This window comes from Prionailurus viverrinus, chromosome D4, assembly GCF_022837055.1.
Source record: "Prionailurus viverrinus isolate Anna chromosome D4, UM_Priviv_1.0, whole genome shotgun sequence".
Taxonomy (NCBI): Eukaryota; Metazoa; Chordata; class Mammalia; order Carnivora; family Felidae; genus Prionailurus; species Prionailurus viverrinus.
Window position 1 is genome coordinate 57,997,172 of NC_062573.1, and position 27,012 is coordinate 58,024,183.

Genomic DNA, 27,012 nt, shown 5'->3' on the forward strand with positions numbered 1-27,012 from the left:
CAAGGCAGGAGTAGATGCACTTCTTACTCCTCTCAGTAAGTGCAGCTTAAAATGCTGGGCATCATATATAAAATAAATGTAAGACCTGAAAGGTAGAGAGAACAAAGCATGGCTAGAGACTGTAAGAACTAAGGAAGGACATGGCAGTGAGTTCTCCAGCTTTGTTTTTGCTTAAAAATCCCAGACTGGGTTCTGGAGAAACCAGCAAACTGGAAATGCCAACAGTCAAGACCAAAAAAAAAAAAAAAAAAAGGCCCAAGAAAAGCCCTTTTCCTTTAGTTAAGAACCAGGAAAGGTATAGACTTTTAACACAGAAAATGTTAGATAATAACCCGCCTATTTTTGGAAACACCATGGAAAAAAAATCTATGACCTGAAACCCAACCTGGTCAGTAAAGGCTGAGTGAGATTAGATCTCCACTCTTGCTTGACTAAAATGGGGTGCCTCTCACCTCCACTCAGAGGATATCACAGAAGACTGAGGAGCTGGGACATTCATTTCTGCCCAGCTATAACCCAGTCGCCTCTGCAATGTCAGTGGAGGACGTACAGAAACAGTAATCAAGTGCCTCACTCTTGGGATGTCAATAAAAGCCAAGCAAGAAACATGGATTCCCATCCCTATGTGGCTGGCATGATGTCTGGCTAAAATAGAGGGGGAAAGCCCCTCTATAGATAGATAAACTCAAAATAAAAAATTACAAAATGTGTGAAGAAACCATGTACCATGAGCAAGAACAAGAGGGAACAACAGAAGGATTAGCAGCCCCAATTCAGGAGTTAACAGAGCAAAAATGCCATTTAAAAAGGGATTTTAAAAAATAATGATTGAAATTACTAAAGAAACAAAAGCTAGAAAACATAAAGAACAAAATATAAGTAAAAATGATTAGGCAGATTTGAAAAATACCAATAGGGCTTTAAACATGAAAAATACAGTCTTTAAAAACTCACTAAATGGGTTAAATAGAAATTTCTAACATAGAGATAATTAGGAGCATTATGGCAGATCTCATCAAATTAGACGGGGGTGAGCAGACAAATAATGGCAGATGACAGCTTGTCTAGAAGTTCTGTACTATTTGAAGTATTGTTGAAGGCATTTGTTACTTTGGAGACATTATTTAAGAAATTAAGCATGTTTATGTACTTTATAAAACTTAACAGAAGACAATATCCTATGTCATTTAATGCTCGTAGGTAAGGGCTCATATGAGAAATTACTCCTTGAATCCATTCACAGGAAAATGGGAATCCAGAGTGCCTCTCAATGCAAGAGTTCAAGGAGAATTTCGGTGTTCAATAGTAAGTAGCGCATTCATCATATATATAATTTTATGCCTCATTTTAAGTAATTTTTTGTTGACTTTTTACATTTCACATGTTTGCTTTTAACTTTTTTTTTTAAAAAAATTATTATCCTTGAGAGAGACAGCACAAACAGGGGAGGGGCAGAGAGAGGGGACAAAGGATCCAAAGCAGACTCTATGCCAAAGCACCCAGCCTGATGTGGGGCTCAAACTCACAAACTGTGAGAGCATGACCTGAGCCAAAGTTGGACACTCAATGACTGAGCCACCCAGGCACCCTGCTACGTTTGTTTTTAAAGTCCTCTGAAATTCTTTTTGCAAGATAGTGGGGGTAAATCTATAAAGTACTTATTATATTAGATGTCAAAAGTTAAGGATTTGTTGCCCCCCAAAAGGGATTAATCTTCTTAGGTGTTTATACTGGCATAAATCTTGCTCTAAAGTGTATATATTCTTTAAAAGGTTTTAATGAGAGATTCATAAATAGGTGTTAGAACTGACTTAACTTTTATAAAACCTATTAATGTAGAGCTGCTATGGTTGAGACCAGGTAGACAGAGGGAGGAAATACCTGGCCCACTAACCCTAGTGAGCTCTCTAGGGCTGCTTGAGCATACTTTAAAAGCCACTGCTACAAATGATTCTTAGTTATTTGATTAATAACTCAATTACTTAATTAAGTCTGACTGTTCTGACCACAGACATGAATAAAAACACTACCACAGAAAATTCCTGGGAGGAAACATCCATTTCTTTTGATTGTTATCTTTATAAACCCAGACATATAAAGAGAATCCAGTGATAAGGAAATTGAGAAAAAAGGTTAGGTAAAACTCAAGATATTGTTATTTCAGTCATAATTAATATAATAGCATTTTTGCTGCTTCTCCTCAAAGCCAAATAAAACAAGGCAATATAATCATAACCATTGAAAATTAATCCAGTAATAATTTTTAAATTACCCTAAATCTTAAAAGCAATTACATAAAAATCAAGTTATCAAATTTTATTTTCTTACATTGTGGAGACAAGGCAAATGTTAACATCTTGTGTACTGTTGAACTCTTTCACGATCTTGATTCTTTCCTCTGATTTCGTACTTCCATCAAGTCGTCGGTAATCAAGGCCAGCTGCCATACAGTATTGCTGCAGAACATCAAGTAACTAGAGAAAAGGTATGGAAATGGGCAAAGACAAATGTATGGTTTAATAAATTTCGTACCACTATAGAGAGAAGATTTACTAAGTATTAATAATTGCTGCTCACAAGTTCTTTCTTATAATTACAAGAGCAACAAATATTTTCCTGACTTCTGGCTTATGTATTTCTCCCCATTATCCTGAAACTGACTTTAATATTCACCAATGTTTGTTTTTTAAATCAATCTTTCAGGGAAAAAAAAAATCAAACTTTATTTTTTTTTGAAACTAAAACCAAATAAAAAGTATTGGCCAAATAATTTATGTAAGTGAATTTCATTATTTGTGCTATTTTCCAAGTTCTAAAATCTCTTACATGCCTTAAAGAACACTTTAATTATTAATAAAAACATCAACAGAGAATTAAAAATTTTTGAGTTTGCTCTTTGACAGTAATCTTGATATCATTGAGATTTAAGTGTCTGTTTTAAAAGTTGCTTATGTCACTACTATTTTCTACAGTATGTATAAGATAAAACTGTGGCTGGACACTGTTATGTCTCAGGATTTATGCCTCAAGAGTTAGGGCTGGGCCAATTAAGAGTATATACTTCAGAAGGAACTTACCTTGGTGGAAAAGGAGAAAAGAAGTATTTTATCTTTGTTTTTCCTACAATGATTTAAAAGCTGCTGAAGGACCTAGAAATGAACCACAGAAATCAACCACCAATGAACCAGTTACAACTAAAAGCACACTTTATACATATAAACATCACTAGAGAATTTCTTGAAAATTATTTTTATACAACATAACCTCAGTCCTCTTTCCTAATTACCTTCATTTTTGCCAAGTTAGAGAAATAAAGTATTAGATATTACATGAAATGTTATTCATCATCATACTGTCAATAATGAGGTAAGGTTCCCAAAGACTTTTGTTTCATCTCATCTGGTTTTAATAAAAAGGAAACATTTTAGATTATGGGATGCATTTAAATGAATTAATTTAATTTCCAAAAAACACTTTCTTTATACCTACAATATGTTCAGAAACTAAATTACAGAAGAGCATTCCTTTTAGGAAGTATTTAAATTTTTTCTAGATAGACATAATGAAATGTGTTTAATTACATCTAGGTCTTGATATTTGTTTTCTTAAAATAATCAGTCACATATACACCTCTTCTTATTTTATCCTCTCTGCTTCTCTATTTACAGTAAGTCCTGACTTCCAGATTTGATTCTGACCTCAAAATGTCAATAATTTGCCCCAAATACAGTGCTTTTAGGGAGGAAGCAAATAATCCAAACCTGTGTATAACAGTATCACTGTTATTTTTAAAATAGGCATTTCCACATCTGGCAGTGACAGTTCCAGAACACTGTGGAAAAGTAATCCACAAAGGAAAGAAAAGGAATTTTCTGTACTAAGCCTAAAGTTTTTCTGAATTATGAAATAAACACTTCAATTTTGTTTATTCACTGATAAGCATTTAAACTTAAACAAAAAATCATATTCAATATAACACTCTTTAATAATTGACTAAGAGAAGATATTGTGCTAACTCTGACCCCCATGGTCCAATCCCTCAGAAAAAGCTATAGAAAAAAAAAAAAGCTACTCAAATAACCAAACGGTGATAAAAATGTCACAGATCAAGTCAACATAATTTTAATACTTGCAAAACTTATAAAGTAAGTTTTGCATTAGCTTTATTTTTTAATAAAATAACTGATTCTGTATAAAGGATGTGCATTTGAACTTCACATAATACAATAACTTTTTAAAATTAAAGACTTTTTTAGAGCAATTTTGGATTTTCAGAAGAACAGAGTAAAATATACAGAGAATTTGCCCAGACTCCCTCTCCCGCATCTTATATCCCTGCCCCTCCCTGCACAAAGTTTTCCCTATTATTAACATCTTGCATTAGGGTGGTACATTTGTAACAACTGATGGACGAATAAATTGTTATTAATAAATTATTATTATAAACTATTATTAAATTATTAACTATTATTATTAACTAAAGTCTGTTAACATTATTTATAATAGGGCTCATTCCTTGTGGTGTACATTCCATGAGTTTTGACAAATATATAATGACATGTATTCACCATTAAAGTATTATATGGAATTGTTTCACTGCCCTAAAAATTCCCTGTGCTCCATCTATGTATCCCTCCTTGCAAACTCCTGACAACCATTTATTATTTTATTTTCTCTACAGTTTTGCATTTTCCAGAATATCATAGAGTTAGAATCATACAGTAAGTAGCCTTTCAGACTAGCTTCTTTCACTTAGTAATATGCATTTAAGGTGACCATGTCTTTTCGTAGCTTGATAGTTCATTTCTTTCTATTGCTGAATAATAGTCTATTGTCTGAATGTATCACAACTTATCTATTCATCTACTGAAGGACATCTTGGTTGCTTCCAAGTTTTGGCAATTATAAATAAAATTGCTAAAAGTATCTGTGTACAGGTTCTTGTGTGAACTAAGTTTTTAATTTACTTGGGTAAATATCAAGGAATGCTGTAAATAACAACGTTCACACTAAGAAATCTTGAACGTAACTTTTCTCAAATTAGTCAAGCCTAGAGAAGAACATGACCCCTATATGATCCCAACAGCACTAAACTTGGTTTTCTAAGCCTTTTCCCCCACCCCTCACAGTAAGTAGCTCTGTGGTATTTCCCAAGGGAAGGGAAAATGAGGATTCTTATCAGGGGAATAAGTGCAATTTTTGACCATCTGTTTGAATAGTAGTTGAGGTCAAAAAAGACCTTCACATTTAACAGAAAGAGCTGGAGTTCATGAATATAGTTCTGAGGGTATGAAGGGTACAGTGAGCATTATATCAACAAATAAATTGCAGCTGTAGGCTGACCTATAATAAGAGAAGCAGAACTAGTATCTTTCATCACTTGAATTCAAGAAGTACATGCAACTTGGATTTCTTAACCCCAGAGACAATAGATTATAAGCCTATACATTTTGTATCACGAAATTACCAGGTGATGTTGATAATCAAATGATGAAACACAATTTTAAAAATATAACCTTAGGTTATTAATATCAGTCTCTTTCTTGTTGGTGTTCTCTCACAAAGTAAATTATAGGCGCCTTTCACATATAAAGACATCAACCCAGACTCCATCAATAATTCATGCTTGCTTTTTCCCTTCTAAAACTCATAACAAAAAAAAATGTAATAATTATTTTAATCAGACATTATTTCTAAATATACATTAATGAGTAGTTATAAAATTCCATTTAATATCAAGAGTAACTTTTTAGTGAAGAGTCACAATGAATGATATTTAAATATATAAAATAGATAATACAGTTTTCATAAGGAGGCCATGATTTCTGAAAATATTCTATTGGCTTGAATTATGGGATAATAAGTGCTCAGTTCCAAATTAATTGAGCTTTTTATATAGTTTTATTTAAAATAAATAAAGTCGGGGCACCTGGGTGGCTCAGTCAGTTGAACTTTCCACTCTTGATTTCAGCTCAGGTCATGATCTCACAGTTTGTGAGATCAAGCCGTCAGGCTCTGTGCTGACAGCATGGAGCCTGCTTGGAATTCTCTTTCTCCATCTCTCTCTGTCCCTCCACCATTCATTCTCTCTCTTTCTCTCCCAAAATAAGTAAACATTAAATAAATAAATACGTAAATAAATAAAAGTCAATAAAATGGATGACAAAAATAGATTTATTATTGTTAGGAAATATTGGTAGGGAAATTACTACTATTAGTTTGAATTATTTATTGTGATAATAAAACAGAATATTCTCACTAATACAAACTTATTTATTTAAAAATACACAACTCTCAACAAAGTGGGTATAGAGAGAACATACCTCAACATAATAAAGGCCATATGTGACAAGCTTACAGCTAATGTAATATCCACTGGTAAAAACAAAGCTTTTCCTCCAACATCAGGAATAAGACAAGGATGCCTACTCTTGTCACTGTTATTCAACACTGTACTGGAAGTCCTAGCTAGAGCAATAAGGCAAGACAAGGAAATAAAAGGCATCCAAATGGCAAAGGAAAAAGTAAAGGTGTCTCTGTTTACATATGGCATGATCTTATATATCAAAAACCTAGACTCCACAAAAAACTGTTAAAAATAACAAATTCAGTAAAATTACAGGATACAAAATCAATCTACAAAAATTCATTGCATTTCTGTACATTAATAAGGAACTATAAGAAGAAGAAATTAAGAAAACAATCCCATTTACAAATGCATAAAAAAGAACCAAGTAAAAATAAATTTAACCAAGGAGATGAAAGGCCTATACATTGAGAATGATAAGACACTGAAGAAGACACAAATAAATAGAAAGGTATTCAGTGTTCGTAGGCTGAGAATGTTGGAAAATGTCCATACTACTCAAAGCAATCTATAGATTCAATGCAATCCCCATCAAAATTCCAATGGCATTTTCCACAGAAATAAGAACAAACAATACTAAAATTTGCATGGACTCACAAAAAAACCTGAATAGTCAAAGCAATCTTGAGAAAGAGCAACAATACTGGAGGCCTTGTTGGAAACCACACTTCTGATTTCAAACCATACTACAAAGTTATGGTACTATATGGTACTGACATTAAAACAGACAGGTCAATGGAACAAAACAGAGAGTCCAGGAATAAACCCAAACATATATAGTCACTTAATTTATGACAAAGAAGCCAAGAATATACAAAGGGGAAAGGATACTCTCTTTAATAAATGGTGCTGGGAAAACTGGACAGCCACATGCAAAAGAGTGAAATTGATCTCGATAAGACATCTGCACCCCCATGTTTACTGCAGCATTATTTATAACAGCCAAGACTTGGAAAAAATGTTAGGTGTCTCTTGACAGATAAATGGATAAAGAAAACATGAAATACACATATACAATGGAATATTTGGTCATAAAAAAGAAAGAAATCCTGGCATTGCAACAACATGAATGACATTATGCTTCATGAAATAAGAGAGACCAAGAAATATAGATACTGTATGATCTCACTTATACGTGGAAACTAAAAAAAAAAAAACAAGTTTGAGGGGTGCCTGCATGGCTCAGTCGTTTGAGCATCCGACTTTCGCTCAGGTCATGATCTCACCATTCATGAGTTCAAGCCCCGCATTGGGCTCTGTGCTGACAGTTCAGAGCCTGGAGCCTGCTTCAGATTCTGTGTCACCCTCTCTCTCTGCTCCTCCCCCGCTCACACTTTGTCTCTCTCTCTCTCTCTAAAAAATAAATAAAAAATTAAAAAAAATTTTTTTTAAAGTTTGAATTTATAGGTGCAGCGAACAGATTGGTGGTTGCCAGAAGTTAGGAGTGGAGGCAGACAAAATCGATGAAGGTGGTCAAAAGGTACTTTTCAATTGTAAGATAAACAGGTGCTATGGATTTAATGTATAGCATGGTGACTATAGTTAACAATGCTGTATTATATATCCGAATGTTGCTAAGAGAGTTGATCTTACTAGGCCTCATCATAAGAAAAAATAACTATGTGTGGTGATTGATATTAAATAAACTTATTGTGATAATTATTTAGCCATATACATATGTATCAAATCATTATTTTGCACCCCTAAAACCAAAACAATGTTATATGCCAATTATATCTCAATTAAAAAAATATATACCCAAGTATTTAAGGTAATCTTCTTGGCTTTTATTCTATTTTATTGAATTTAGAGGTCCAAGTAAACTACACTATGATGAATTTATGTAGATTAACTGCTAAAAATATTTCCAGGGTTTTAGAAACAAGAACAACCTACCTCGAATTACTTCTTATTTTATTTATTTAGCCAAAAGAAATAACTTACTCTTTAAAAAATTAAACCATAAAGTTGAGAATTGTTCTGTAATAGTCTCTGAATCCATAAAGATTCTTGACAGTTATTAAAGAGTTAAACAAGCAAAGTCTGCTGCAAAAAGGCTGGAAGCTGTCAGCAATCATGCAGCTGTCACAGGCCTATGTCATGGGTGGAGAACCTAGCCATACTTTTCACACCTTCCCTTAGTAATATATCACCAAGGGCAGCACCTACAGGTCAGTTTCCTAGTGTACAACAAATGCTCCCTTGCCACAAATGAGATTAGTAACCTTCCAATACAGATTGGCAAGTGAAACCAAGAGGCAGAAAATTCAGTATAGACAGAAAGGTCTTGTCCACCTTGAACTCTTTAAGAAGTTCCTTTCTCTAAGTCCAAGCTATTGTATAGCCTCCTCCTTGTATCTGGCATTAGCGTTTGTATTTCTGGTAGATTATCTCCTTAAACATTTGAAGACAAGCTATTATATATGCAGCACAACAGCGCACATTTTTAAGCAGGCATACGTCTAATACATTGATAAGGAGAGTCTAAAGTGTATTTGATGTAACCACTAAGTGAGACCCTACTGCATGTATGGTTCATTGTGAGCTAGTAAATGCTGACACAGCTACGCCAGTCATCTTTGGCCAGTCTCTTCTGAATGTTTGGGTATCTGTTCTGATTAGTTGGTGTCCCTGTCACACTACCGATAAATATTTTGAATATCATCCTTGTGTGTATGCAGCCTGAGAGAAGAGCACTTACCTTCATCTTACCACTGTATTTTGGGTCAGAGAGTGTTTCAAAGGCTGCATCTTTGCTTTTCTGCACAAAATCTGGGAATTTGGAAAATACCTGATCACATATCCTTTTGATAAGTGTTTCCTTAAGGGGAAAAGGTAGAAGAAAAGAAATTTCAACTTAACACATTTAAGCCTATATAAATTGAGATTGTTTATGAAAAAAATTCTATTTAGAAGGAACATATTACTTTGAAGAAATTATCTTCTCTAAGTCAGACTAATAATTCAGAAAACCTTAAAGTGATAATGTTAATTACATATGGTTTTGATGAGTTCTGAGATAATGATAGGACTAATAATGTTATCATTATTCTTTTATGATTTCCAAAACAAGAAATCAAATACTTCCTAAAGAGCAAACAGTACTATCAAAGAACAATATTAAATTCTTATTAAATTTTAAAATTACATTTAAACAGCATTAAGATTATAACACAAAAAGAAAATAGAAAATCATTATGTAAAAAGCTTTAAAGAAGTTTTTTAAATTTATGTTGTGCTCTAGAATAAGATACAATCGAAATGACCAAAGTAAATGATTGCATTTGTCTAAACTTTGAAATTACTCATTTATGCCAGCTTGGGAAATACTCCTAATATTTAATATACAGGTTATTACAAATACATTTTAATCCAATAGATTGAACAGATGGAATTAGACACATGATTAGTGGAAGAGGACTGACTCATCAAATATCTTACTTAGTAATTACATCAAAATATGTTAGGAAAACGAATATATGAACGTTATCACAGGTATAAAAAAAGAACTGTTATTTTAACTTAGGTTTTAGTTTTCTCACTTCAATTAAAAACATATGAGCATATATTTCTTTGACACCTAAATTTGAAAATGAGCAAGTTTAGTTTCCTCTTTAATTGCATACAAAAATAAAGATATCTTTATTGGCTGACATTTTATACCAAATATAAAATCTTTATACTAGTAGCATCATGAAAAAGTACAAAAAGCCAACTCAAACCTGTTGTTTGGAGGTGCTAGCAGTCTGCAGTAGTGCAACATGGTTAGCTACCTTTTGAAGGACTGCAAGGTAACTGAAATACAAGGTTTTCACTGTTTCGCCATGTGAATTGGTCTGTAACCAGAAAGACAGAAAATAAAAACAGCAAGGAACTAACATGGCTATGTAACTACTTACTTCATGAAATCTATCACTTACACTAGTATTTATCATCTGGTTACTACTAACACAATACATTTTGAGAAAATAATGGTCAACTGTTACACAAAATATCCATGCATCACTAATGTGGAATCATACTTTTGGTGAACCATAATACAGTGATGTTTAAAAAATAAAAAAAAAAAAAAGAGGGGAGAAAGTCCTCATTTCAGAAAGTATTTATCCTCATGACACACAGTGATAGAAATGCTGCCAGAAGAGGTCCCTGGTAATAAAACTATGGCATGGAGGCAGGGCTGTAACAGAGCCCTTCACTATTCTCATTTATATTCCAAGGCTTCCTAGGAAACTGTGCATTTACAAAAAAGTGAGGTGGCTAAAAACAGCAAAATAAATGAGAGGTGGAACAAATATCAATCTAGAGAAATATTTATTTAGGGTCCCTCTATGTACATGGATATTTGATAGATAACTTGATAATAAAATAGGTGAAAACAGGCAGGAAATATAGATAGGTTAAAAAAATACAAAGTATATTTGTTTCTAAATAAAAATAAAATATTATACCAAAACACAGTTCTTATTAATATTCTATCAGAATATTTTAAGCCTGCTATCAAAGAGTAAGTTTACTAGTAAGGGATAATGAGAAAGTTTTAAAAATTAGATGAAATTTCAAGATGAAAGTAGGCTACTTTCTAATAAAAGTTGAAAGGGAGGATATCAAATTGAAGCTACTAGTAGTTTCTGAGAGCTACTGAAAAACTGGTTTATTGAAAAGATATATGAATACTGTATTTTGCTATGATTACTATTTGATATTGTAAAATATTTTTGAAAACTATTCCTTTTTATTAATTTATGGTTTCTAAATTTAGGGAACTGAGGAAAAGTTATTTTATCTGCTCCTCACTCTTACAGTAGAATAGACAACTGTGTAATCAAAACCAAGATCGTGACTATACCACACAGAAATGCTTGCCTTGAAACAACAATTTCTCTTTTTCCGGCCACTGTTACAGCTACAAGGCTCAGAAGACTGAAGTATCAAAGTCACATCTTTTGTTTCTAATACTGTTTGATAGACAGCTTTCTGAAAATCTGTCAGAGAACAATACACCATCTGCCAAGATAAAACACAAGGTGATTATCGGTACTTTTTTATAGTAGTAATAGTCACAATGCACAACAGATTTTATAAATTTTAAGAGTGAAAACTGCTGATAAACTATTTTTCTTTTAGATACATTATTATGACAAATTCTCCTGATTTTCCTATACTCTTTGCTACCATCTTACCCTAAACTACATAAATATAACTTTATTTTCAAATAAATCTCACAGAACTTTTTTTTCAACTGAAAGGAATCAAAATATGAAAAAATAAGTTAAGTGTTTTCTTAATATATTTCTATATAGAATGTACTCTATATTTCAGGGTTTCATACTATTAGCCCATCATGCAAATATATGACTACAGTTTAGGTCAGATAAAAAAGTAGATGAGAAAAGGGAAAACTTTAGAACAATCGTATGAATAGTATTTAATGAATTACTTGAAAATTTATACTAAAAACAGCATAAAGTATTTGTATTTTATATCCTGGTATAAATTTCTAATATTAGTAAAGGTAAGAATTAAAAAAATACACATAAAACAACTACAAGTTTCTATTTTGTGTCCAATTCCAAGAAAAGAAGAAAATATGATAAAATAATGCCACTAAGTTATGTGGGATATAATTTACCTTAGATTTCTAGTAGGACTGGAAACTGGTAAACGTCTTCTAGATGTAGCTCTATATAATCAAGGTCATAAAACTCATAATAAGATTTTGAAAAATGTGAACAAAAAGGAAAAACCATCTATCTATAAATATTTATGTATTTATATCACTACAACAGAATAGTATTGCTAAAAAATGACAAATTCTGTTGTTTCTTTTGCTATAAAGAAGCTTTTTAGTTTGATTAACCTCACTTTTTAAATTTTTGCTTTTGTTGCTTATGCTTTTGATGCCATATTCAAAAAAATCATCAGCAATCATCACAAGATCAACGTCAAGGAGCTTTTTCCCTGTTTTTCTAGGAGTTTTACAAGATCACATCTTGTGTTTTAATCTTTAACCCATTTATAGTTACTTTTTGTGAGTAGTAGAAGACAGGAGTCCATATAAATATACAATTTTCCCACTACCACTTATTGAAAAGAGCATCTTACTGAGTATTCTTGGCTCCCTTGTCAAATGTTAGTTGACTGTATATACATGGGTTTATTTCTGGGCTCTTTATTCCACTCTACTGGTCTATGTGTCTGTTTTTATGCAAGTACCATACTGTTTTGATTACTATAGCCTTGTAATATAGTTTGAAATCAGGAAATGTGACACCTGACAACTTAGCTGTTCCTGCTCAAGATTGCTTTGGCTATTTTGGGGTATATGGTGGTTCCATACAAATTTTTGGACTGTTTGTTCTATTCCTGAAAAAAACTGCCATAGGAATTTTTATAGGGATTGCATGGACATTTTAACAATACTAATTCTTCCAATCCATGAACATGAATATCCTTCCATTCATGTGTGTCTTCTTCAATCTCTTTCATCAGTTTCTTATAGTTTTCAGTGTATAGGTCTTTCACCTCCTTGGTTAAATTTATTCCCAAGTATTTTAAAACAGGTAGTAACATTTACTAAACACTTCTTACATGCCACACACTTCAGAGCAACCATGTGAGGCAAAAACTATCACCATTCCCATCTAACAGATGGGAGCCAAGGTTTGAGAGACTTAGCAAATTGCTCAAGGTCATAAAACTCATAAGTAGGGAGTCAGGATTCAAGCCTATAATATTTGACTCTAGAGCCCAAGCTCTAGACACTCTGTGCACAACTCTTTCTTCATATTTTAGTTGTTGTTCCTACTGGATAGACAAATAATATACATAAAATTGCACAAAATATTTTTAAAAGTGAGGGTTCATTAAGTATTCCAATTAAATGACAATATCTGCTTTAGATCAAAAAGTCAAATGTTGGGACACTTGGGTAGCTCAGCTGGTTAAGCATTCAACTCTTGATTTCGGCTTAGGTCATGATCTCACAGTTCACGAGACTGAGTCCTGTGTCAGGCTCCGCAATGCGTGGAGCCTCCTTGGGATTCTCTCTCTGCCCTCCCCTGCTCGCACTCTCTCTCAAAAATAAAGAAATGAACTTAAAAAAAAGTCAAACATTTTATCATTTTCCCCAACTTGCATATCAGTAACATATTTTCCTTTCAAGTCTATCTTTTTAAAGTAAAAATCAACAGGACATCCTAAGACTAGAGAGTATTTGATAGCATTGCCCTTATTTGGGACAACATTAATTAAACTTAGTTCATGGTAATTTATAAAACCTTTTTTCCATTACCTGAGCAAGAAGAACTACCAGATTAAAAACTATACAAGAGGACCACAACATTAAAAAAAAAAAATCTCTTAAGGTTTACTCTTCAAATGTTCTTAAATAATTAACAGAATTTAATTATAACTCTCCTAAAGTTCTTCAAACTAAGTTAGTTGTATAACTGCAAATGGCATTCTAAAAAAAACAAAGCTTTTAATCACTGTGGTCCTATGGCTGTAATTAAGGTCTCATGGACTATATTGGGCTGTGGATAGTAGGCAATATATGAAGGATAAAATATGAATGGAAAACAAATTAGGGACAGAGCTCTTCTTTTCCAACTGAGGAAGAACTGCAGCAAAAGCCTTCTTATAAGAGAAATGAATTTAATGCATACTAACAATAAACCTGCTAGCTAACCTGCTAGATTGGGTTCAATTAACATTTTCTGAAATTTTGTACATAATATTTTTTTCCATACTACTCAGGCAGAAAAAACCCTATATTCATAAAATACCATAGGAGACAGATTTTCTTTTAAAAAGAATTTTTTCAGGAAAAAAATAAAATATGAGAAATTAATAATTTAAACAAATGCAGTTCTCACCCGGTCTTCCTTCTTAGGCAACTGATCCTTGATCAGAGTCTTGGTACGCCGGAGAAACCAGCCAGACATCTTCTTTGCAAGCCTTTGCATGGCCTTTCGGCCAGTAGCTAGTTCTCTTTTTGTTGCTGTGTGTCTCTGACCATGTTCTACTGGGTCAGAAAACTGCTTCTTGAAGTAGATCCTACTACCTAAAAGTCCTGGCACAGCCCTATATAAAGGCAATAACAAAAATATTAGGGCTTTGGTCAATTATCTAAAAAGAAACACATTGACTTCTTTCTGAGTCTAAGAAATAGTACTAAGTCGATGGTTCATGAATGGTAACAATAACAAAATAAAAGAAAACAGAGTGTTCTTTCTTTATGATAGTTTCAGTAAATAACTATAAGATGACAGAATTGGTAAATACGTTCAGATATTTACTTCAAGGACCGAGACTAACATATAAAGAAAGGTTTTCATGGGACTCTACTCAGTATATCATGTTTGGGACAAATACATCTGTAAACATAGCTGTATTTGGGTCCCCCCTCCCCACCCCAGAAACTATTAATTAGCAAACAAGGTAACACTAAGTTAAAGAAATATTAAAAATTTTCCAAAACATAAAAAGTGTTTTTACTCACCAGTCCATAACACACCACAGTTCTTTCATGTTGTTCTGAAGAATGGTTCCAGTGAGGCCAATGCGGACATTACATTTTAAAGCTTTCATAACTTCTGTTACTCTAGCCTTTGGATTCTTAATTCTATGAGCTTCATCCACAATGACAGCTGACCATTCCAAACTACAAAGTGAGAAAAAAAGGGGAAAAAGTTTAGAAAACTTATCCTACATGGTGAATGAATACCTTATTACATTTATGTAAGTGCAGAACATCTTTTGGGGTCATATAATATGTTAAATAAAAGCTCAAGTTCTGGAATTAGATGGTCAAAGTTTAAATTTAATGTCTACCACTGACAGCTGTTGTAGGCTTAGGTGAGTTACTTCTCCGTGCCTCAGATTACCCCTGTATTTCTGACAGCTTTCTTGAAACAGGAGCATACTATTATTAGCTTCTAAGTGAAGTAAAGTCAAATCCTAGATCTGACAAAAATGGTAAATCTAAATCAACTTTAATAAATATATCAAATGTAAACGGATTAAACACTCCAAATAAAAGGCAGGTTATCAGAATGGATACAAAAGCAAGATCAAACTATACCTTAACCACTAAAGGCTCACTTTAAATATATAAAAATATATTCAAATAAAAAGATAGCAAATGATAAATATTCAGTAAGTACAAGAAGACTATATTGTCCATATTGATATCAGATAAAACTTCACAATTATTAGATATAAAATGGAGCATGTTTTTTAAAGATAAAAGGATTAATTCATAAGAAAAAATACTAACCATAAATGTGTGTGTACCTAATAAGAGTTTCAAAACACTGTATATAAATTGAAAGCTGACAGAACTGAAAGGAGAAATTTAACAATACTCAAGTATAATTGAAGATTCCAACATTCCTGTCTCAGAAATTGTAAAACAACTAGAAAATCAGTAAGAGAACACTTAAGTGTTAACAGCTCCTAACTTGACTTTATTGATATTTATAGAATACTACACCTAACAACTATAGAATAAACACTTTTTTTCATGAATACATAGGCCAGAAAAATGCAAATTATACAACAGAATACCACCACAGACACACTAAAATATCTAAAAACAAAAAGACCGACAATGCTAAATGTTAGTGAATATACAAAGTAACTGAAGTCTTGTAGATCACTAGTTGGAATAGAATGATACAACCACTCAAGAAAATGGTTTGGGAGTTTCTTCTAAAGTTAAACCTATGCTTAACCATAAAACCCCAACATTCCACTCCCAGGAAATGAAAATATGTCTACCCAGGATAAATGAAAATGTATGTTTAAAAAAAGGCTTATACATAACTAACTATTCCTTACAGTTTTACTTATAATAATGAACTGGAAAACCCAAATATAAATATCCATCCTCAAATAAATGGGTAACAAAATATCGTATACTCATAAACTGCAATACAACTCAACATTAAAAAAGAACAAATACATTCAATAGCACGGATGAATCTCAAAAATATTATGGTGAGCAAAAGATGCCAGATACAACAGTTCTAGAATCTAGAAATCCAAGATCAAGGTGTTGGCAGGCTTGGTTTCTTCTGAAGCCTCTCTCCTTGGCTTAAAGATGACTGCCTTCCTGCTGTGTCCCCATGTATTCTTTCCTCTGTGCACTTAAATTCCTGGTATCTCTTTCTCTTCTAAGGACACAAGGCAGATTGGACAAGGGCCTCACCTTAACGGCCTCATTTTGACTTTACTGCTTCTTTAAGAATATTTTCTCCAAATACAGTTACATTTTGGGGTCCCTGAGGTTGGGACTTGAACCTACAAATTTGGAGGGGACATGAGTTAGCTCAACATAAGCCTCCTAATTGGTCTTTCTCCATTTAGTTTGGCTCTCCTTGGTCTGTATACACAACAACTAGATTACTTATAAAATGCAAATCTAGGGGCGTCTGGGTGGCTCAGTTAGGTGAGTGTCTTGGTTTCAGCTCAGTCTTGATCTCATGGTTCATGAAATTGAGGGAACTTTCTCTCTTTCAAAATAGATAAATAAGGGGCACCTGAGTGGCTCAGTTGGTTAAGTGTCTGACTCTTGGTTTTGGCTCAGGTCATGATCTCACAGTTTTGTGAGTTTAAGCCCCACACTGAGCTGACAGTGCAGAGCCTGCTTGGGACTTTCGGTCTCCCTCTCTCTCTGCCCCTCGCCCACTCACGCTGTCTCTGTCTCTCTCAGGATGAATAAATAACTTAAAATAAATAGATAAATAAACCTTAAAAAATAAAATAAAATGCAAATCTGACCATTTTTATCATATTAGTAATCTACTGAAAACATTTCAAGGGTTCTCTGTCATTCTAAGAATAAAGACCCCTAGGGGTGTCTGGGTGTTCTGTCAGTTAAGAGTCCAACTCTTGAATTTGGCTCAGGTCATGATCTCACAGTTCATGGGGTTCAAGCCCCACATGGGGCTCTGCGCTGGCAGCATGAAGCCTGCTTGGTATTCTCTCTCTCCCTCTCTCTTTCTCTGCCCTTCCCTCACTCTCTCTCTCTCTCTCTCTCTCTCAAATAAATATTTAAAAAAAAGAATAGGGGCGCCTGGGTGGCTCAGTCGGTTAAGCGTCCGACTTCGGCTCAGGTCATGATATCACAGCTCAGGAGTTCAAGCCCCGTGTTGGGCTCTGTGCTGACAGCTAAGAGCCTGGAGCCTGCTTTGGATTCTATGTCTCCCCGTCTCTCTCTGCCCCTCCCCTATTCACTCTGTCTCCCTATCTCAAAAATAAATAAAAACATTAAATTTTTTTTAAAAAAACTAAAAAAAAGAATAAAGATCCTTAGCTCTCCAGACAGCTTTCAATACCCTTTATGATGTTCCTTGCTTACCACACTGTTGTTGTCTCCCAGCCACTTCCCTCTTACACGTATGCTGCAGCCATGAGATACAGAAAGTATCAAAACTGCTTTCATTTATTCAAAAGTAATGTGATCTTTATTGTTTGAAGGCCTCTGCAAATGCTGCTTGTTCCCTCTGCCTGCATTACTCCCCTACTCTTCAACTCTTACTTATCCTTCAATTCTTTTTTTTTTTTTTAAGTTTATTTATCTTGAAAGAGAGAGAACATGCACAAACAGGGGAAGGAGAGAGAGAGAGAGGCAGAGAAAGAGACAATCCCTGCCGGCTCTGCACTGGCAGTGTGGAGCCCAACACAGGGCCTCAAACTCACAAACCGTGAGATGATGACCTGAGCCAAAATCAAGAGTCACACATTTAACCCGACTGAGCCACCCAGGCACCCTTCGTCATTCAATTCTTACCCAGCTCATAGGTCATCTTCTCTGGGAAGCTCCCTGACAACTCTCCTCACTCTGCAGCAAAGTTAGGTTCCTTATGTTCTTTCTTACAAAGGATGCTCCCAAGGCATCCTTTCTTACATGCTGCAACACTCATATGCCTTTATAATTATGTCTCTAGATGCCTCATTAAAATCTTAAGATGCACGTAGGCATTAAGTCAGTTCATTTCTTTTGGGTACTTATAGTCCTGGAATACTGATTCTCAATATGTATATGTATTCTTTGCCAATCTACATTCACAACAAACTCCCATAATTAAAATCATTCATGAAAATCACCATCTTAGTCTAGAGGTGCCATATGCACAAAAGGTTGTACGTGAGATTTAGGACAGTCTTATCCTTCTGTAACAGGCATTGTTTGGAGAGGGAATAAAGGAAATACAATGGACTGTATAAAATCTGAAGGTTTTTCCTTCTTAGAAAATAAGTTATAAATTAGTTCAATAATTCTTAAATGAAATTAAATTATGCTATGGATATTTGGAGCTTTTTTGAAAATCACAATATAAAGGGATGTAAACAGAATATTAATGTAATCATTCTCATTATTCCCATTACCTGTTCAGTTCATCCAGACATAAGCGCAGTGTTTCATAAGTTGTTAGAGCAATTTCACATTTCCTCTGCTTTACACGAATCAGTTCATAGTCTTTTTTGTTACCATGTAAAACAGTGACTCTGAAATATCCCCAGGTGTCCAATTCATCTCTCCAGTTGTAGAGTACAGAAAGAGGAGCAACTATTAAGAACATCTAAAAGAAGAAGAAAAAAATTATGATATATTTTTTAAATGAAAAAAAAAAAAAAAAAAAAAAAGAAATCCAGAATACCAATAGTCCTATTCTTTAGTTTCTGGCACTGCAGTTAATAAGAATAAATACAACTTAGTGATTGGATATATCTGGATATAGAAGACTGTCAAAAATACTTTGTCATCCACTTCTCTTTTATTAGGATAAAACAGATATCTAACTCTGTCCAAAGGAAGAGTTGTTTTTTATTTCCCCCCTCTCCCCGCCAAAAAAAAAAAAAAAGAGCTGAGAGATAAGAGAGAAGCAATTTTCCAAAAGAGAAGAGTATAATCAGGACCCAAATAATAACTTCAAGAGCCAAGGGGGTAATATATAAAGCAGGACAGGTTTTTTTCTTGAAATACATGGTTTTCTGAAGCTCTTTCCTTTGCATTGCCCTAGTCCATTTCCTCTTTCCCTCTTTCAGATACTGTCAGTTGGAGACCTGGAAAATTCATTAGAAAATTGAAGCAATTAGAAGAAAACCTCTACCTCTCTTACCATTAGGTCAATAATCTACCTGTATTTATTTTCATGTATTCTGCCCTCCCACACATTACCATGGATGAATTGTCCATGTTCTTATCTGAAAATAAACCTTAAACTTACACCGTGGCTGCCATCATTTCTTGCCAACATAAAATCAATGCTGGAGAAACTGCCTCCAACTGCCCTATGAGACTAACTTTCCCTTTTTAGTGTACCACATCCATCCACAAGCAAGTAAGTTCTAATTTTTCCCAGAGTTAAAAAACAAAACAATACCCCAAATCCTCTTCCTTAAACGTACAACTCTCTTCAGCTATCCCCTATTACTTTACCATCTTTATAGCAACGATCCCTACGAGTTATCAATACTTACTGTTTTTACTTAATCTCCTCCAGTTCTCCCTTGAATTCATATAAATGGGACGTATGTCCTAACCCTCCAACCAAAGCAGTCCTTGTGGAAGATTAACAATGTATCTGTGTTTAGTTTTCACATGAATATTTTGGGGTTCCACTGACCTTCCCTGTACTAACCCCAAATCCTGCTGTCATCACCCATTTTAATTTTTTAATGTTTTTATTTCTCACTATTATCACTCTTTCTAAGCTATTATATTTAATAGTGTTACAAGTTTCTTTCCTAAAGTTTTATATTTGTCCTACTCGATAAAGATCAGCAAATTAAACATACTGAAAATTTTCAGTTTAGCAAAAATTAACTAATACAATACTAGTCTAAATCTTGCTCTCTCTTCTATGAAATATTTCAGCTAGGCCATTTGTCAGGTATAAGAATTCAAAGCTGTGATTGTATTTTGGAAAGAGAAAGAAGAAAGAACAGAAGATTAACCCACTGAATGGCAGAGCTCCTTTTTCCCACCCCAACATCAAACACACATAAATACTTTCTTGTCATACTTGATTCATCTCAAATACTTTTGCCTTTTGGCTTGGAGTTTATCCTATGAATTCTATTATTCTCTTACCTTCAAAACAAAATCTGGGATACAAATACTAAGTCCAAGTATAGTTTCTTCCCATCCCCCCATTTCTGTTATTACAAAATGAAAATGATGGGTCCAAACTCCATCTGAGCACTTTGAGCAGTTTTCCACTTCAGATATCATTCATCAAAGTTGCCAATGAATCTAAAGATTCCTAGAATCAGCCCTCGGATTCAACAAGTTTTAAAACGAAGACATTTCTTATTATTGGTCTTTGAAATTGCAAAAGGTAAATAAAATAGTTCAGTAACCCGTTTTAGTACTGAGAGGTCAGAGAACTGAGTTATGCCATTTGCAAAGTCCAGAGAATGTATATAAGAAGAATGTAAAGTCTTTACTACCATGCTATGAATAATATTTCATTTAGCAAGCCTTACTTAAGCACAAGATGTCAAAACAATAAAATGGAAAGCAGTGTCCAGCTAAGTCACTGCACATAAAACAACATTATTTGTTATTCTGAAGCTAAGAAACAATTTTAAAAACTAGATCTAAAATGTAATATACATAGAATTAAAAGTTGCTTACTTAAATATTACTAACATCAATAGAGGCCACATTTAATCCTTCAACTAGAGAATACTGAATTACTTTTATCTCTTTCAACAAATCTCGTTCAATAATTGAAACACATGCTTTTAAATCTTGAATCTTCTTGTACTATGGCTTTAGGAAAATGATGTGATGTGGGCTGTGACAAAATACCCAAAGATGTTTTTCATGTGATGATTTCTGTGGTAGGAGGTACAGTATTAACGATAATCACCATACCATTATTGAGCACTTGCTGTATGCCAAGGACTGTGCAAAGTAGTTGACAAATATTAACACAAGGACTTTACATAGAAATGCTACAAAGTGGGAGTATTTAGTATTTTCCTAATAAAGGATGAGATGAGATAACTAAGGTGTAGAGATGTTAAATAGCACACCCAAGGTCCTACTCCTATTAGATGGCAAAATAAGTATTTGAACCCATGTCTGTCTAATTCTAAAACTCAGCCACTACTATATATCATATTAGTATTGTAATTTGCAAAGTCCATGACCATGAGATACAGAGCTCTCTTATTTACCACTATAACTCCAGTACTTTGTATAGCGTTTAAAAACAAAGGTGTTCAAATGATAAATGAAATAATAAATGCAACAATGCATGTCACTGCCAGAATAGAAACAGCAATGTATATTTAGAGAACAACAATAGACAAACAGAACCAAAGCAAAGGTATCACATGGGAGGAAGTGAAGATATCAAAGTGAAAAATAATATGTACCTTTACAGAGAGAAACTATAGACCATAAAATTGAAATTTTTGCCATACATAACTCAAAGTTCTAAAAAATATTCCCTGTAATTACCTCTACAATGTTAATTCCTTTAAAAAAATGCCAAACCTTAAGAAAGAAAGAAAGAAAGAAAGAAAGAAAGAAAGAAAGAAAGAAAAAATGCCAAACCTGGAGTGCCTCGGTGGCTTAGTCAGTTACACATCCAACTACTGATTTTAGCTCAGGTCATGATCTCATGGTTCATGGGATTGAGACCCATGTCAGGTTCTGTGCTAACAGTGCGGAACCTGCTTCAGATCCTCTGTCCCCCACTCTCTCTGCCCCTCTCCACTCATGTGTGTTCGTTCTCTCTCACACACACACAAAATAAACAAACTTTAAAAAACTTTTATTAAAAAATGCCAAAACTAATTAATTTAAACCCTATAATATGTAATTGATAACTTTTCCTTTGGAATACTGTGGCTGCCCAGAGTTGGGCTCTGTGCTGATAGCTTGCAGCCTGGAGCCTGTTTCAGATTCTGTGTCTCCCTTGCTCTCTCTCTCTTCCCTATTCCTCTCATGCAGCCCCTCTCTCTCTCAAAAATAAACATTAAAAAAATTAATATGTATATTAAATATATATGGGAATTTAAGTTTAGAATCCATTCTAGTCATGAGCCTCTCCAAATCTTTTTTTTTTAAGTTTATTTATTTTGAGAGAGAGCACACGGGGGAGGGGCAGAGAGAGAGAATCCCAAGCAGGCTCCACACTGTCAGCACAGAGCCTGTTGTGGGGCTCAATCTCACGAACTGTAAGATCATGACCCAAGCCGAAATCAAGATTCAGATATTTAACCAACTGAGTCACCAGGTGCCCCCAAATCTTTTTTTTAAAGTAGAAGAATTTTACCAAAACTTGAAATTCTTTAAAAATATAAAATTACAGACCAATAGCACTTAAATTAATGGACACAAAACCAATAGATCTCAAATCTTGCAATTAAATAAATAAGGTCTGAAAGTGGAAATGACAAGTAAAAGTATAAATATTCATAGAAAATATATGTAAAGCAATAAAATGAACAGTAAATCAATTATTAAGAACAGTAAAATAATTAAGAAAGTGGAATTTATAAAATATATGTCTCACCTTAAATGACATATTAGACCTGTTGGATTTAATATATACAGAATATTCTATCCCAAAGGAGCAAAATATACATTTTCTTCAAGTGCACGTTACAGTTTTTGGTATAGAACATATGTTAGGCCACAGAACAAATCTTAATAAACTTAAGGAGACTGAAATCATATCAAGCATCTTTTCCTACCACAATGCTATGAAACTAAAAAGGAAAAGGGGAGAATTCACAAATATGTAGAGATTAAACAACATGCTACTCATGATAAAAACCCTCAACAAGGTAGGTTTAGAGGGAACATACCTCAACATCATAAAGGCCATAGATGAAAAGCCCATAGTCAACATCATCCTCAATGGGGAAAAACAGAGCTTTTCCTCTATGGTCAGGAAAAAGGCAGGGATGTCCACTCTCACCACTGTTATTTAACATAGTACAGGAAGTCCTAGCCATAGCAATCAGACAACAAAAAGAAATAAAAGGTATCCAAATCAGAAAGGAAGAAGTAAAACTTTCACTATTTGCAGATGACATGGCATACTATATAGAAAACCCGAAAGACTCCACCAAAAATACTGCTAAAACTGATATGTGCAGTCAGTAAATTTCTGTGAGTTGATTTCAGGACACAAAGTCAATGCACAGAAATCTGTTGCAATTCTATATACCAATAATAAAGCAGCAGAAAGAGAAATTAAGAATCAACCCCATTTACAATTGCACCAAAAATAATAAGATACCTAGGAATAAACCTAACCAAAAAGATAAAGGACCTGTACCCTGAAAACTATAAAACACTGGTAAAAGAAACTGAAGATGTAGAGAGCCCAGAAATAACCAACATTTATATGGCTAATTAATTTATAAAACAGGAGGCTAAAATATCCAATAAGAAAGGACAGTCATGGGGCACCTGTGTGGCTCAGTCAGTTAGGTGTCCAGCTCTTGATTTTGGCTCAGGTCATAATCTCAAGGTTAGTGAGATTGAGCCCAGAGTTAAGGTGCATGTTGACAGCATGGAGCCTGCTTGGGATTCTCTCCCTCTCTCTCTGTCCCTCCCTTGCTCATGTGTGCTCTCTCTCTCTCTCTCTCTGGCTCTCAAAATAAATAAATAAACTTAAAAAATAGAGAAAGGACAGTCAAGTCAATGAATGGTGTTGGGGAAACTATACAGCCACAAACAAAAGAATGGAACTACTATCTCCTACGGCACACAAAAGTTAACTCAAAATGGATTAAAGACTTGAATGTAAGACCTGAAACCCATAAAACTCCTAGAAGAAAACATTGGCAGTAAGCTCTTTGATATTGGTCTTAGTGATGATTTTTTTATATGTGACTCCAAAAGCAAAGGCAACAAAAACAAAAATAAACAAGCAGTACTACATCAAACTAAAAAGCTTCTGCACAGAAAAGGATATCATCAACAAAATGAAAAGACCACCAACTGAATGGGAGAAAATATTTGCCAATCCTATATCTGATAAGGGGTTAATAACCAAAATATTAAAGAACACATACAACTCAATAGCCAAAAAAATCTAATTTAAAAATGGGCAGAGAGAATCTGTATAGATGTTTTTCCAAAGAAAAGGAAATGGCCAACAGGCACATAAAAAATATAACTGATCATCAGGGAAATGCAAATCAAAACCACAATGAGATATCACCTCACATCTGTTAGACTGTCTATTTTCAAAAAGACAAGAAATAACAAGTGGTAACAATGATTTTGAGGCAAGGAAATCCTTATGCACTACTGGTAGGAATTAAAATTGGTGCAGCTACTATGAAAAACAAAAAATTAAAAACAGAACTACCATATGATCTAGCACTTTCACTTCTGGGTAGTTATCTGAAGAAAACAAAAACATTAACTTGAAAAGATATATGTACTCCCGTGCTCATTTCAGCATTATTTACAACAGCCAAGATATGGAAACATCTAAGTATCCAGTGATGGATGATAAAGATGTGATACATACATATCACATATATATAAAACATGTCACATATGTACATATACATGTATACACACACACACACACACACACACACACACACACACACACACATACAAATGTGGAATACTATTCAGCCTGGACCTTAAGGGCATTATGCTAAGTGAAACAAGTCAGACCAAGAAAGAGAAATACCATTTGACTTACTTATATGTGAAATCTACAAAATAAAACAAACCAAAAATCAAGCTCATATATCACATATATATATCACACATATCACACATCACATATATATGTGTGTATATATATATATATATATCACATATCACACACACACACACATATACATACATATATACATGTAGAATACTATTTCACCATTAAAAAGAATGGAATTCTGTCATTTGTGATAACCTGGATGGACCTTGAGGGCATTACGCTAAGTGAAACGAGTCAGACCTCGAAAGAGAAATAGCATTTGATTTCACTTATATGTGGAGCCTACAAAATAAAACAAACCAAAAAATCAAGCTCATAGATCCAGAGAACAAATTGGTGGTCGCTGGGGTGAGGGGGTGGTATGCAAAACAGGTGAATGGGGTCAAAAGTACAAGCATCCAGTTATAAAATGAGTAAGTCATGAAGATGTAATATATGCCATGATGACTGTAGTTAATAATACTGTATTACATGTTTTAAAGTTACTAATACAGATTTTAAAAGTCCTCCTCACAAGAAAAAAAAATAAAAAAAAAATTTCTAACTATGTATGGTGACAAATGTTAACTAAACTAGACTTATTTACTGTGGTGATCATTTTGCAATCATTACGCTGCACACCTGGAACTAATACGTCAATAATACTTAAAAAAAAAAAAGCCTGATAAAGCATGTGGCTTTAACATATATATATATATATATATATATATATATATATATATATACACACACATATATATACACATATATATGTGTGTGTATATATATAAACATGACCAATTAGAATATAAAATTTTAAAAATTCCATTTGAAATAGCAACCAAAAAGAAAGAATACCCAGTTAAACTTAATGAACAATAAACAAGGTCATACAAAGAAAGCTAGAAACTCTGAGGGGCATAAAATAAAAGTTAAGCAAATGATACAACTACTCTAGGATATGCAGTATTTACAGTATAAAGATGTTCACTCTCCCTACATCAATCAATAAATTCAGAAATACTACCTAAAATATCAATAGGTTTTTAAGAGAAAGTTGAGAAAATTTGAAGATAAACTAGTCTTACCAAACATTAAAACATATTATAAACCCAAAAAAGTCAAAACTGTTTAGCACTGAAAGAGAAAGGAGCAAATAAATCAATAGGACAGAACAATATATCTTGAAATATACCCACAAATATGGTGTTGTTTTACTCAAAAGTGACCCTTCAAATCATTGTGAAAAAGAGGGCTTATGCAATAAATGACAGTTAAAATAATTGGCTAGCCATCTGAAAAAAAAAATAAAGCTGAATTAATAGATTAGTCATTATAGCAACATAAATTCAAGCTTACACAAAGATGTAAAGGTATAAAATAAAATCATATACATTACAAAAGAATCGTGGGTGAACTTACAATCTTAGGTACAAAAGACTTCTAGGCAGGCATAAAACCCAGAAGCTATAAAGATAAATATATTTAACTACCCAATTTTTTTTTTTAAATGCAACCAACAAGTCAAAAGCTGACTCTGAAAAAGCAAGAAAGAAATATTTACAGAGTATATAATGGACAAAAGATTAGTTTGTAGAACATATGATTAAGGACTATTAAGAAATATGATTAAACTAGAACTTGATTTTTTTAAAAACTATTAAAAATGTCTTTTAAGATTCTGAAAAGATACTCGACTTCACTCATAATTAAAAGAATAGAAATCAAAGCAAGATATAATTTTTCTAAATCTCTGACATAATTTATGTAACAAACATAAATCCCTTGGATAAATAAAAAGGTGGGAAATAGACCCTATTCTGTTTTCCAAAGTGATTTTCCAAAGTGATTTTGTTTTCCAAAATGATACACTATCGGTAAGAATACAAACTAGAACAAGCTTTTGAAAGGCTATTTGACTCTAGCTATCAAAATATAATATGTAAA

General features: G+C 33.5%; 1 protein-coding gene across 4 annotated transcripts in view; it reads right to left on the reverse strand.

Annotated features, from left to right (window-relative positions):
• The window catches only part of ERCC6L2 (ERCC excision repair 6 like 2), a 137,118-nt gene that overhangs the window by 64,974 nt on the left and 45,132 nt on the right, over nt 1–27,012 (reverse strand). For all 4 annotated transcript variants that reach the window (XM_047829810.1, XM_047829807.1, XM_047829808.1 and 1 more), the window contains 8 exons: nt 18,764–18,957; nt 14,871–15,032; nt 14,245–14,452; nt 11,234–11,374; nt 10,090–10,203; nt 9,069–9,188; nt 3,078–3,149; nt 2,329–2,474 (listed from right to left, as the gene is read on the reverse strand). In XM_047829810.1, coding sequence (XP_047685766.1) covers nt 2,329–2,474; nt 3,078–3,149; nt 9,069–9,188; nt 10,090–10,203; nt 11,234–11,374; nt 14,245–14,452; nt 14,871–15,032; nt 18,764–18,957 — 1,157 coding nt within the window. The remainder of the gene's footprint in view (nt 1–2,328; nt 2,475–3,077; nt 3,150–9,068; nt 9,189–10,089; nt 10,204–11,233; nt 11,375–14,244; nt 14,453–14,870; nt 15,033–18,763; nt 18,958–27,012) is intronic.